Source organism: Anabrus simplex, chromosome 4 (assembly GCF_040414725.1).
Source record: "Anabrus simplex isolate iqAnaSimp1 chromosome 4, ASM4041472v1, whole genome shotgun sequence".
Classification (NCBI taxonomy): Eukaryota; Metazoa; Arthropoda; class Insecta; order Orthoptera; family Tettigoniidae; genus Anabrus; species Anabrus simplex.
In genome coordinates this window covers 302,448,912-302,464,065 of record NC_090268.1, presented here as the reverse complement: position 1 = coordinate 302,464,065, position 15,154 = coordinate 302,448,912, and the positions used below count along the sequence as shown (strand labels likewise).

The following is a 15,154-nucleotide window of genomic DNA, read 5'->3' as shown; positions in this document are numbered from 1 at the left end:
TCTTGGTGGAATGATGAAGTGAGAGCAGCTTGTAAACATAAAAAGAAGGCTCATCAGAAATGGCTCTAAGCAAGGGTTGATGCAGACAGGAAATTGTACGTAGATGAAAGAAACAGAGCGAAACAAATTGTTGTTGAATCCAAAAAATGGTCATAGGTAGATTTTGGTAATAACCTGGAAAGGCTAGGTCAAGCAGCAGGCAAAATGGAAATGAACAGTGTTATAGGTAATTCAGGTGAACTCATAATAGATCCCAGGGAATCACTGGACAGGTAGGGGGAATATTTTGAAAATCTTCTCAGTGTAAAAGCAAATCTTCCAGGTTATGTCATGAATAACCAAGCTAATGATGAGGAGGAAAATGTTATTGGTGAAATTATGCTTGAGTAAGTGGAAGGGATGGTAAATAAACTCCATTGGCATAAAGCAGCAGGAATAGATGAAATTTGATCTGAAATTGTGAAGTATAGTGAGAAGGCAGGGATGAAATGGATTCATGGAGTAGTAACATTAGCATGGAGTATTGGTAAGATACCTACAGATTGGACAAAAGCAGTAATTGCACCTATCTGTAAACTAGGAAACAGGATGGGTTGCAACAACTATTGAGGTATCTCATTGATTAGTATACTAGGATAAGTATTCACTGGCATCTTGGAAGGGAAGGTGCGATCGGTGGTTGAGAGGAAGTTGGATGAACAGTGTGGTTTCAGACCACAGAGGGGCTGTCAGGATCAGATTTTCAGTATGTACCAGGTAATTGAAAAATGTTACAAGAGGAATAGACAGTTGTGTTTATGTTTCGTAGATCTAGAGAAAGCATATGACATTGTACCCCAAGGGAAAGGATGTTTGCCATACTGGGGGACTATGGAATTAGGGTAGATTATTAAAATCAATCAAAGGCATTTATGTTGACAATTGGGCTTCAGTGAGAATTGATGGTAGAATGAGTTCTTGGTTCAGGGTACTTACAGGGGTTAGACAAGGCTGTAATCTTTTCCCCTTGTTGTTCGTAGTTTACATGGATCATCTGCTGAAAAGTATAAAGTGTCAGAAAGGGACTCAGGTAGGTGGAAACGTAGTAAGCAGTTTGGCCTATGCTGACAACTTACTTTTAATGGCAGATTGTGCCGAAAGCCTGCAGTCTAATATCTTGAAACTTGAAAATAGGTGCTATGAGTATGGTATGAAAATTAGCCTTTCAGATACTAAATTGATGTCCGTAGGTAAGAAATTCAACAGAACTGAATGTCAAATTGGTCACGCAAAGCTGGAACAGGTAGATAATTTTAAGTATTTAGGTTGTGTGTTCTCCCAGGAAGGTAATATAGTGAGACTGAATCAAGGTGTAGTAAAGCTAATGCAGTGAGCTCATAGTTGCGATCAACAGTGTTCTGTAAGAAAGAAGTCAGCTCCCAGAAGAAATTATCTTTACAACGGTCTGTTTTCAGACGAACTTTGCTTTACGGGAGCGAAAGCTGGGTGGACTCAGAATATCTTATTCATTAGTTAGAAATAACAGACATGAAAGTAGTGAGAATGATTTTTGGTACAAACAGGTGGGAACAATTGCAGGAGGGTACTTGGAATGAGGAGATAAAGGCTAAGTTAGGAGTGAACTCAATGGATGAAGCTGTACGCATAAACCAGCTTTGGTGATGGGGTCATGTGAGGTAAATGGAGGAGGATAGGTTTTGTAGGAAAATAATGGACTTTGTTATAGAGGGTAAGAGAAGTAGAGGGAGACCAAGACGTTGATGGTTAGACTCAGTCTCTACTGATATAAAGATAAGAGGTATAGAAAAAATGGATGATAGAATAGAGAAGAGTCGATTTAGATGGTTTGGACACATAAAGCGAATGAGTGATGAATGAATGCCATAAAAATGTGATGAAATGAAAATGCAAGGAAGGAGAGGCCATGGACAACTGCGATTGAGATACAAGGACACAATCCAATGCAGTATTACAGAAAATAACTTGGACTGGGACACAGTGTTGAAGGAGGAGTGGTGGAAAGACCGAAGAAAGTGGAGAGGAACCATATTTGCCCCTACCCGGCTACAGCTGGATAATGGGAAATGATGATGATGATGATGAGGTATAGAACTAAATGCGGCCACAGCACTTGTTGCAAATAGAGAATTGTGGCAACATTTAGTAAATTCAGAGGCTTGCAGACTGAACGCTGAAAGGCATAACGGTCTAAAATGAAAATGTTTGTGAAATGAAAACCTACAACCTGTTTTCCAGTCATTGACCGGGTCAGGGATGTCATGAATGAAACAGATATAGGCTGTTATTACAATGGGGTCGCCACTCCCAAGGTGATTTATTAATGAGTGATAAATGCTATGAAATGATAATGGAGAGTGTTGCTGGAATGAAAGATGACAGGGAAAACCGGAGTACCCAGAGAAAAACCTGTCCCGCCTCTGCTTTGTCCAGCACAAATCTCACATGGAGTCACCGGGATTTGAACCACGGTATCCAGTGGTGAGGCGCCGACGCGCTGCAGTCTGAGCCACGGAGGCTGAAAATGTTTGTATGTATGTTATTTTTGTTTGCCACATGTTTAAAAAAAAAAACTTTTCCCTTTGCGAAAAACTGATGATCATCAATATGTCTTTCGTTAAATGAAACTGAAATGTTGATAAAGAATGATTTATTTACATCATTTCACCGAGACGAGACAATTATCTGCACCTGACAAACGATGTTATATTAGGGAGAACAGCACCTTTACATCAAAGGAACTTACAATGTAGCTGCAGCATCTTTGGTGACCAAGGCCTATGGTAATGACTGATGTGATGTTACTGATGGTACACTTTCTATTTCAACATACCCTAGTTATACAAATCCACAGCCACAGCATCTTTGGCTACCAAGACCTACGGTAACAACTAATGTGACGTGTAACTTCTGTCACACACTTTGTCGCGTTACACAAATTTTTGGATGACCCTCAGCCATGAGACATATTCATGTCAATACAAAAAATGTTTTGCTGTCTTTCCCAATGTGATCCACTCTTTGTTTACAATTGTATGAAATTCTCTTTTTCCCTTTTTTTCCTTGGGATTCACTATCCAGGTATTGACCCCAAGTGAGTCTGTCTCCCTGCCTACTCTCAGCAGATGTGCCTCTTCCATTATTTTTCCATGTAACAAGCAATGATTCTCATCATGTAATGATGATGATGATGATGATGATGATGATGATGGTGATGATAATTTTATGGCCTACATGGGACCACTGTAGTCAATTATACAGGGGATTTTTTGTTTTTCTATCAGCCTAATATTTCTTCATTCGGAGAGATGCTGCCTTCCTTTCTTCAATTGAAAACACACTTCCATTAGACTTTTTATTAATTTTGGCCTCTACCGGGTGAGTTGGCCGTGTGGTTAGGGGCGTGCAGCTGTGAGCTTGCATCCGGGAGATAGTGGGTTCGAACCCCACTGTCGGCAGCCCTGAAGATGGTTTTCCATGGTTTCCCATTTTCACACCAGGCAAATGCTGTGGCTGTACCTTAATTAAGGCCACGGCCGCTTCCTTCCCACTCCTAGCCCTTTCCTATCCCATCGTCACCACAAGACCTATCAGTGTCGGTGCGACATAAAGCAACTAGCAAAAAAATCTTGGTCTGTAGCCTGGTGTGTGTGTCTTAAAGTCCCTTAATTTTTGTCTGTTTTTTTCTTAATATCATCTAATTGTGATTTGGAATTTTTATTATCATCCTTAATACCTGTAATCCAATAATTTATTTATTATATAACTTAACTAATTTATTTTACATTTATGCCATACTTTGGATCACTCTAGTTAATTATACAAAGGATTTTTTTATTTCCCATCAGCCCAATATTTTTTCATTCTGAGAGATGCTGCCTTCCTTTTTTCAATTGAAAACACCTACACACTGAGTAAAATTGTACCATCTTGCTGGCATCACACTTCCTGATGTGAGGTAGCAGCCCCTAAGGAGAAGACCACATCATTAAAATCCCAAGCTCATCCACTGTATGGACTCCAACCAGCATCATCACGGTTAAGTTCACACGAAAGTTTCTTGAAGACCACACAGAAATTTCAAGGAACACAACAGCATGCCAGACTCACTTTGTGGCAAGCAAGGGTTGAGCATCTTGGGTGGTGAAAAACACATTCTAAAGAATTACCAACTGGACATACGGAGTACTGGATGACTTGGAGACCTCTAAATAGGCTGCGCTCAGGTGTTACTAGGTGCAAGACCAATCTGCACAAGTGGGGATATTCTGTGTTTTTTGCTGTGGTGAAGTGCAGACTACAGCCCATCTGCTAGATTGTCATCTTTGTACTGCCACATGTACTGAGAAAGAGCTGCTTGAGGCGACAAGGAATACACTCGACGTTGCTAATTTCTGATGCACCACAATATGAACCTTTGATGCACAATTTTTATTTATTTATTTATTTTTCATTGACTTTTTTTTGTACGTCTTTATATGTAACTCTGCTTCTGACACAATATAAATAAAAAGTTGAATTAATTTTGGATGGAGTCCAAAATTTTGTAAAATTTTTAAAATTGAAGGTTTATGTATACAATCGTATGCCTTCTTAAAGTCAACAAATGTTATTACTATAGACTTGTGTTGTTTTCCATAGTATGCCATTATTAATTTTAGAGTGATAACCTGTTCAACACAACTTTTCCAGGGTCCAAAGCCTCCTGGGTATTCTCCTAACTCTTGTTCTAGTTGATCTTTAATCCTTCCATATAAAATCTTAGAAAAATCTTACTTGTACAGTCCAAGATAGATAATCCTCTATAATTATCCAGGTTAGTCTTATCTCCTTCTTTGTGAAGAGGGTGTATTAAGGCCGTAGTTCACTGTTCTGGAAATTGTTCACTAATCCAAATTTTTGTTGAAGCCATGTGTAAGTAAATCCAAACCATATTACTTGAATATTTCCACATCTCTACAAAAACCTGGTCTTCTCTGCATGCCTTATAGTTTTTAAGTTCTTTGAGTACTTTTCCTAATTTTTGAAATGTTGGAGGGTTTATGTTATTAAATTTGGTTTTTATTTGGGTATTTGTATTAATTTGTAGTAGTTCCTTAGGTTCTTCACAATTCAAAAATTTACTGAATACTTTTGCCATAATCTTAGCATTTTCACTATTACATCTGCCATTTTTCCATCTTCAGTTTTCAGCATTAATGTTGTCTTCCAAAAATTTTATAATAGTCTCTCGAATTGGTGTTATGATAATTAACTTCTATAGAGTTTATTATATCCTTATATGAAATTCTCTTTTAATTATTCTAGAAGTTTATAAGAATTTCTTCCTGATATTTTTCAGATTGATAGCATTTTCTTCTGTTTCATGGTTTTGGAACTTTAACCATGCATGATGTCTCTCCTTATGAATTTTGTCACATTCTGTTGTCCACCGGGCATATTTTTGATGAGGGTTCAATGGAGCTAAATTTTCAGCTTGTTTTTTGAGAAATGGATCGATTCTTCAAGATTGTCTGTCGATTTTATTGTTTGCATGACTTATGTTGTCATTTTTTTTAACTGGTGTGGGTCATAATTCCTCTTTACTTTATTAGTTTTTATATTCTTCTGTAGTGGTGTGAATTTAAGTTTAATTTTGACAATGAAGCTATCAGAACTAGTATATATTCCTCTAAATACTTTTACTTTATAAATTTCCTTCTGGAAAAATGTATCCATACATACATGCTCTAGTTGTCATTCCCCTTTCCTTCAATCAGGATGCTTCCAAGTGTTAAGCTTGTTTGGTTTCCTTTTCAAATATGTTGATTTAGATATAAGGTCATATGCTCTCTGCAAAGTTCAACAAGTCTTTGACCATTCTTGTTTGTAAATTTATGTGAATCTCATTTTCCATTTTTTTTTTTTTTTTTTTCCTTTCCAATGGAGCATTCAAGTCTTATAAAATTTTAACATTACTTTTTTTTAAATTTTGTTTATTATGTGTTCAAGTAGATTCCAAAATTTATTCACATCTTTCTATTTTTGTGTTAGGATTTTTTTATTAGGGGCATGAATATTTATTATAATATAATTTTTTTTTTTTAAAGGTCAGAGTTGCAGTTCTTGGTGATACTGCTTGAAAATCAATTATAGAATCTATTATTTTTAAATTCATTATAAATCATGTTCCAAATTGGCGACATAGATTCATAACTCCTTGGTCAGGTATCCCATTATAAATTTTTTAATCTTGTGATTCAAAAGGTTCTTCCATCATGTTTCTCATTTCTTGAAGGCCCAGTGTATGTAGATGAGGAGAAGGTCAGTTTGTATAAATTCGGCAGTGTATGAAGATATGTAGACTGTCCTCATCCTCTTGTGTTCTCATGTTTGTTGTTGTCTCCTTTTCTTATGTTCCAACTTGCCACACTGACCTGTCATTGTTTTTATCCTATTATACGTTCTTGTTAATGTTTCTTAATATACATTACTTGATTTTGTCATTTGTTTGTTTCTTTCCATTACTTATAATATTCAGTATTTCATGTAATTTACAGATATGCAAAAGTTTTAAATTTTATTAGTTGTTTAGGTGAAAATTCCATTGAGAACTTAACCTAATGCCATATTCTGTTACCTACCATGCAAATTACTTCTCTCTTTTATTTTTTATTTTTTTAAATAGGGGTTTGAGCTGTGCATTAACAGAACAAGACTTTTATATTTATTTTCTTATTTTAGTGCGAGGCTCTATACTTGTATGGTGTGATGCTCCTGTTAGTCGACCTACACATGGAAGGCTCAGTTCGAGAACGAATGCTAGTGTCTTATAACAGGTATAGCGCTCAGAGGTCCAATGTTGAGAGCAATATTGGTGATGTCTGCGTACTCTTGAGATCTACTGGTTTCATCAATGCACCTGGTGCAAAACGAGTGCCAAACTATCCAGAAGACTATTTCAGGTTTGTATTCTGATAGGTGATTAATAGTAGAAGTAGTATTGTCACATTTCTCTCTTTCTCTCACATACAGACACATACACGCACACACCCAAAGACACATGCACACACACACACACATGCACTCATACACTCTCTCTCTCGTGCTCTCTCTCTCTCTCTCTCTCTCTCTCTCTGAGTTGCAGGGTGTGTCCTTGATTCTATCAAACGATATTGTTCTTGGACGACCTCGGCCTCTTTTGCCTTCCACCTGTCCTTCCAATACAGTTAGCAAAAGCTATCTCATCTTAGAGGATGTCCAGGAGGCATATTTCTTCTCTTTGTTATTCAAAGCATGATCTCTCTCTTACAATTAATGCTCTTCAAAACCTTATCATTCATAAACATATTCCTTTAGCTTAGTTGTAACAGTCACTTGTAGCACCAGAATTCAAAGACCTGCAACCCTCTCTCTTCCTCTACAAGAATTGTCCATGTTTTCACACCCATACAATGCCATGCCACACCCAAAACATAGGACTTCAGGAATATTTGTTTATTTCAACTATTTTTTTTTTAAAGTTCATATTCATTGGTCGCACTGCTAAAGCCTTTTTCACCGGGCGAGTTGGCCGTGCGGGTAGGAGCATACAGCCATGAGCTCGCATCCAGGATAGTGGGTTCAAACCCCACTGTCGGCAGCCCTGAAGATGGTTTTCCGTGGTTTCCCATTTTCACACCAGGCAAATGCTGGGGCTGTACCTTAATTAAAGCCACGGCCACTTCCTTCCCATTCCTAGGCTTTTCCTATCCCTTCGTCGCCATAAGACCTATCTGTGTCGGTGCGACATAAAGAAATTAACCAAAGCATTCTTCGGGTGGTGTTTCTCTACAAACTTTTGCACCATTTCCCGCATTTTGCACTTCTCCTGAATCTCAGTTGAAGTGAGAGATTCCATTGACTTTTCCTCCTCCTCCTCCCCAGACGAGATCTCCTCCATAACCTCCTCCTGTTGTTCGCGATGCAGGTCCATCAGTTCGTTGGTTGTCAGTTGTCAGTTCTTCCACCAGCTCTTGAATGCCCACGTCATTCACCTCCAGCCCCACAGTCTTCCCTAAGTACACGATTTCATAAACAATCGGCGGCTCATTGTCACCAACAATCCCCTCAAAGTCACGTCCAAGAATACAGTCAGGCCACAGCCTTCCCCACGCGGAAGTGACAGTTCCCTTGGTAACTCCATCCCCAACTTTATCGATGATCTTCAGCCAGCTCATGATGGGAAAATGATTTCTCCCAAACTCACGGAGGGTAAGGTTTCTTCCTTCGGTCACTTCGAAGCATCACTGAAATAGTGCTTTGGTGTATAGCTTCTTGAAGTTCGAAATGACTTGCTGATCCATAGGCTGGAGTAGTGTTGGAAGGAAGGGACTTACCCTTAACGAACTTGAATTCCTCCAGTAAGTCGTCCTCAAGGCCTCAAGGCGTGGAGGATGTCAAATCAAAATCTCTTTATTTGCAAATGAGGTGTCTACCTCGGTGGCAAATGGTACACTAAAATACATTATTGTCAAGCACTAAATATTAAATTAACAATAGAAGAAAATTTTCCTATAATACAATATTATACAATTTACGCTAACAATGTTTTCTATTAAACACACAGCTCATCCTTAATAAATTTATATTGTTTACAAAATTCTACTTATAATATCTCCTGTACTACTTACAAATATAGTCAACTGATATACAGTATGTGGAATTACTTCAAATGATACTATACAACTGGTATAAGATTAATATTTACGTTGCATTTATTTATTTATTTATTTACTTTTTTTTTTTTTTTTTTTACCCGTTCTGGATCCTAAGTAGCATAATGACCTGCTGCGTCTTAACCAGAGCCCCTTTTGCCACCACTTTTCAGAGTTCCTGAAGGGCCTTCACAGCTACCGTAGCGGTCCCAGGGCCCTCGAAGTCCCCACTGTACTTCACCCCTACAGGCAGTCCCCTACTTTGGCTGTCCAAACTCCTTAGACCAGGGGATGGAATTAATTTATTCACACACATTTTTTATTTATTTACAATAACCTGCACTGGTTGAATGCCCTCTAACACTTCATTTATTTTATCTGTTGTTGTTTATTCTCTTCTTGAATATCTGTACAGATTTTGGAAAAGGATCAAACACTACCCCTGGTAAACTGTTTCATTCCTTCACACCCTTCCCAATGAATGAAAATTTACCCCAATCGCTTCTGCTAAAATTCCTTCTAATTTTATATTTGTGGTCAGTCCTGCCGATATAATTATTTTCCAACTGAAGCCTCTCACGGATATCTCTCCATGCTTCTTCTCCTGTATAGGCTCTATATAATCCTATAAGTCTAGTTTTCTCCCTTCTCTTACTTAAAGTTTCCCACCCAAGTTCCTTTAACATTTCTGATACACTACTCTTTCTCCTGAAATCCCCTGTTACAAATCTTGCTGCTTTCCTCTGCACACTATCTATTTCTTTTATTAGGTATTCTTGGTGAGGATCCCAAACACTGTTTGCATATTCCAATAATGGATGAACCATACTCAAGTAACTTTTTTCTTTTAATTCTTTGTTGCACCCTTTAAGTAGCCTCATCATGACATGTAACGATCTGTATGCTTTCCCAACAATGTCATCAATATGACCCTTCCAGTGCAAATTACTTTCAAATCTCACACCTAAGTATTTGCACTTGCCATCTTTTGGGATAACTACCTCATCCAAAGTATATTCAAATTCAGTTTTCAAGCTCCTGTTTGTAAAAGTTGTAACAGTTGATTTGCCTCCATTAACCTTCATATTATTTTCTTCAACCCATTGTTGGATACTTTCAAGGTCCCTTTGTAATTCTGAACAATCCTCAATGTTGTTTATTTCCCTATAAACAATTATGTCATCTGCATACAACCTTATTTTTGATGTTATATTGTTCCCTAAATCATTTGCGTATATTAAGAAAAGTAACGGACCGATTATACTACCCTGTGCAATTCCCTTCCAAACTTTCTCTTCCTGAGATACATTATTTCCTATTTTGACTTTCTGAACCCTTGAATTTAGAAATGCTTTTATCCAACGTGTAACCCTTATCCAATCCTATTCCCTCCAATTTCTTGAATAATATTCCATGTTCCACTCTATCAAAGGCTTTGGAAAGATCTATGGCTATGCAATCTAACTGACCTCCTGAATCCAACTGATCTGATATGTCCTGCTGAAATCCCACCAGTTGTGCCTCACAAGAAAATTTCTTTCTAAATCCATACTGGCTCCTCATGAACCAATTTTTATCATCACATATCCCTCTGATGTACTTCGATATTAAACTCTCCAATATTTTACAAACTATACTGGTCAGGCTGATTGGTCTGAAGTTCTCTGGTTTCCTTTTATCACCCTTTCCTTTATAAATTGGTATTATTATAGATTCCTTCCATTCCTTTGGTATTACACTATTATTTATGACATAGTCAAAGAGAAATTTTAAATAAGGCACTATGTACCACCCCATTGTCTTTAATACCTCCCCAGTAATTTGATCACTTCCTGCTGCTTTTCCTTGCTGAAGCAATTGGATTTCTCTGAAAATATCTTCGTTTGTGAATGAGAAGCTCCTTGTTTCCCTCTGTGTCTCTCCCTCTCTATCTTCTGTTTCGGTTTCCAACTCTTGACAATCATCTACTGAATCTCTAAATTCCCTACTAAATAGGTTTGCTTTCTCAGTATCTGTTAAATAGTGTTCACCCCCTTCTCCCGCCATTGTAGGAATTTGGATTCCTTTTCCTTTTTGATTCCTGATATATGAATACAGCTTTTTCCATTTCCCTTTGTGGTCATTACCCTCTTGAAGTATGCCGTTCATATAATTCTCTTTTGCTTCCTTTTTCACTCTATTCAGTTCCCTCATTAGCTGTTTTCTAGTTTCTCTACTCTCCCTACACTCTTTGATTTTCCTGTTTACTATTCTACGTTTTCTTTTTAATTTTCTTATTTCCCTTGTATAATAAACAGGGTCTGAGGTCATTTTACCCTTCTTAACAGGTACAAATCTCTTCTCTCCTTCCGAAATGATTCCTTTAAATTTAGCCCAAAGTGTATCCACGTTACTCCCTTCACTTATCCAACAACTGAATTGTGATTTAAGGTAAGTCCCAAATTCATCAACTTTAGTTTTTCTGTACAATTTCTTGTCTTGTGTAACCCTCTTATTAAGCCTTTTTGGTACGAGTCCTACATCCATTATTACAGCCTTATGGTCACCTATTCCTTCAATTACCTCAGTTTTATCAACAATTTCCCATGGTTTAACCAAGAATACATCTAGTAAGTTATTGAGACGAGTCGGTTCTTGTACTACTTGTGTATATCCTCCCTCCCAAATTAACTTATTTGCCAGTTTCTGATCATGGGCTTCACTTGCAGCTCCATTCCATTCAACTTCAGGCAAGTTTAGATCTCCCCCAATTATTACCATATCATTATTATTGTTTTTATGAGTATAATCTATTATTTTCTCAAAGATTTCCATGTCTCTTCCTCTCTTCCAGGCCTGTATGTTCCTATAATTCCCACCTCCCTCATATTATCACAAACTAATTTTATCCCTAATATTTCATCCCTTTCATCGGTAAACCATTCATATGAACAGTAAGTTTCCTTCACCAGAATAAACACCCCCCCTCCCTTTTTATCTCCTCGGTCTCTACGATAGACTGTGTACCCTTCTGGAAATCCTTCTCTATTACCCACCCCTTCTTTCAACCACGATTCCACTCCTATCACCACATCAGTCTCATAAGATTCCATCAGTGTACCGAATTTTAATTGTTTATTTACTACACTTTGACAGTTTACCAAGAGCAATCTCAGACCCTCTTCCTCCCTAAAACTTGACTGTTGCAATTGGGTAACTTGAAATTCCTTACTATCCTGAGTTTCTTTTTCTAGTTGACTGAGCCAGCTTGAATTACAGCTGGCTCTTTCTACTAGTTTTCCTGGTCAGTATTATAACTCATGGGAGTTGCCTGTTTTACAGTACATATCTTAAGATTAATAAAATCTAGAACAATATTTGCTATCTTTCGTTTACCTGAATTGTTTAGATGGAGGCCATGTTTTGTATAACAGTATCTCTCAAAACTGCTGCATTCAATAACCTGAGTATTCCGAAAATGTTTACAAATTTTAACAATATCTTCATTGACCTTGTCCACTTCAATGTTCACACACGAGTCTCTACTCAAATCATGCCTGTGGGGCACGTTCACTACAAAAACGTTAGTGTGGGTCAGCTTCCCTAGTGTATGTTTAAGTTGTGATCTTACATTCTTGGCGTCGTCATGAGCTACGTCGTTCGTCCCACCGATGATAAGCACTGCATCGCCGCTCCCGAAGTTCCTAGTTGCTGCTTCTATGTTTTCCACAACACTGCTGATAGAAGCTCCTGGATATATTTCTCCGGTTGCTGCTATATTCTCGTCGTTAATCACTCCCACAATTCCCCTTGCTTGGCTATCACCAAACACAGCTACCTTCGCTGATTTAGGCCTAACTGGGTCTTGAATCTGAATTCTAGGCCTAAATTTTAAACTCGGCATGGCAACGGCAGCGGATCGCGATGATTTGGTTTCACGCGCGCGATCACTTTCTTCCAGAATTAAATTATTTAGGGCAGAAAACCTATTTCTGATGTTTATTTCCGGAAATTCAGTTGTAGATTTCTTCTTAGCCGGCCATCCACGAACTACTTGACACCACGTGCACGAGTTTGTTACTTGTACCGGTATATCACTCGAAGAATGGTCAGTCCCAAATTCTAGCGATCGCAGTCTTTCTTTTAATTCTTGATTTTCAACTTTAAGAGTCTCATTGTCCTTTTTTAGAATGTTTATAATTTCTAATGCACTTTTATATTCCTCATCGACTGTTTTCGGTGCTTCGTCAACGCCGTCCCCAACAACAACATTCCGAACACACTGCTCACAAATCCAGTCAATATTTTCATTAGTTTTTATGTCTCTAGGGCGATTTCCACACTTATAATGCCACCATCGATCACATGAATCACACAACATTCCATTTTTAACCAATCTTCAACATTTTCCGCACTTTTCGTCACATTTTACGGTTAATTTACTCGGAGAATAAAACACTACGTCGTCATTACCGGGTGCCATTTTGAAAAAAAATACTGGAAATACACTGAACCCAGTGAAAAATATTTTGAGAATTGTCAGCTCACTAAGCAAGCTTATAAGAGGAGCATTGGCAAGATATTAATAAATGTTATTTGCTTTACGTCCCACTAACTACTCTTTTACAGTTTTCGGATACACCAAGGTGCCAGAATTTAGTCCTGCAGGAGTTCTTTTACATGCTAGTAAATATACCGACATGAGGCTGACGTATTTGAGCACCTTCAAATACCACCGGACTGAGCCAGGATCGAACCTGCCAAGTTGGGGTCAGAAGGCCAGCGCCTTAACCGTCTGAGCCACTCAGCCCAGTTACAAGATATTTAGACTACAGGAAGCATTGATATGAACTTTTACACATTAGGATTTATTTATGGTGAAATTAGCATAAGAAAGAAGATGATGAACATGAGTTGCTAAATTCGCACTGGACCAACCTGGTGATGAGTATGTCACCGGCCAACCAACCAACCTGATTAAGGAGTGGATTCCAGCTGATTGATGGTTTCCAGCCGGCCAAGAACAACAGCTGTAGTGCAGACAGCTACAAAATCGTCATAAGCCAGAGAATGACAAGCTAAGTTTACTAAATTATAGGTCTTAATTAAGTTAGGGTGTAGTAACCTCATGAAATTATTAGTTACTAGCTGATGTACCCGTGCTTCGCTACGGGATTCCACATTGTATACAGAATTCCGGGTTAGTTAGTGGACACGTTGTGAGCAAGACTTTATTAAATTGTATAGCCCTTAACGTTATCCTAGAAACACGACGGGGAAATCACCAAACGTCTTTTCTCATATGAAGACTGGGTTATGGAATTTTCATTGTAATGGTAGGCCCGCTTGCCTACTATCAGTCACAATCAGGTTGAGGTATTTCATTATAATGGCAGACACTCACTCCCCACCTGCATGTATACATCCTCAGAAAGAATGTCTTAGTGGTCCTCCCAACTGAAATGAACATAGGTCATTACAATGACGTCAGTAGGAATGGCGTGAGTAAAAGCAATGCCTTCATATGAAATACTCGATCAAATTAAAAGCCACACATTTTCTCACTTTTAACGAACAGTACTACGCTGCCGATCTAACAGTCCAAAGTTCTAGAGCTGGAATGACCAGGCCGCAGGCAGCCGTGATCCGTGAACACTCTTCGTTTCTTTTCGGGGCGGGTGGTCGAATAGTGGAGAGTCCCAGGGTAACTATGCCCTTTTACTAGTGTGTATCCTGGGAACTCCCGATGAGTCAGAAAATCTCAATTCATGACACCAAATTTTTCCTCCAAGCCAGAGGAGAAACGCCCTCTTCACTGCTAATTTGGAATAAAATGAATGTAGAATTTAATAAAAATGAAGAGAAAAAAGCTCTTCTTAAGAAACGGCTCTTTCAGGGTTGAATTTTGAGTTATTTAGTGAATTGTGGTGCTATAATTTGGAATAGGCCTAAATTGTAATTCTAGACCAGGTCATACTACTACTATTACTATTACTACTACTAAGTGAGCCCCTGCCTTAAATGTGCACACTGCTCATTCAAAACAGCGTGTCAGTGTAGGGATCGAATAGCTGGAATACTATGATGAACCAGTGTGTTACGTACCAGCAGTATCAGAAAATGTATGAACCAGAGCAATGTCATGCTAAAGAAGGAAGTTTTCTAACCCCCCAGCTATTTCACGCCAATATGCAGCATAAGAGACAAAGAACATCACAACAAACAATGGTCAGAGTAATGTTATTGTTGATCAATGTTATGCGCTTTCGATATTGTAGGCCGTCACATTTAGTTTCCTTCCGACTCTGAAATACCACTCTTATCATAGTCAGTACAGTAAAAGTGAATAAAACATAAATGATCGGAAATTGTATTCTTTATAACTTTTGTTATGTAGTACTTTTCGATGGGACCAATAAAATAGGTATTTAAAAATAAAATTTTAGGCACTTTCCCCTAAACTACAATTTCATCCAGGGTAA

At 38.1% G+C, this 15,154-nt stretch overlaps 1 protein-coding gene across 3 annotated transcripts in view; it reads left to right on the top strand.

Moving 5' to 3' along the window:
• Positions 1–15,154, top strand: part of Strump (WASH complex subunit strump) — a 410,953-nt gene that overhangs the window by 255,990 nt on the left and 139,809 nt on the right. For all 3 annotated transcript variants that reach the window (XM_067145637.2, XM_068227252.1, XM_068227253.1), the window contains exon 5: positions 6,742–6,962. In XM_067145637.2, the coding sequence (XP_067001738.2) occupies positions 6,742–6,962 (221 nt within the window). The remainder of the gene's footprint in view (positions 1–6,741; positions 6,963–15,154) is intronic.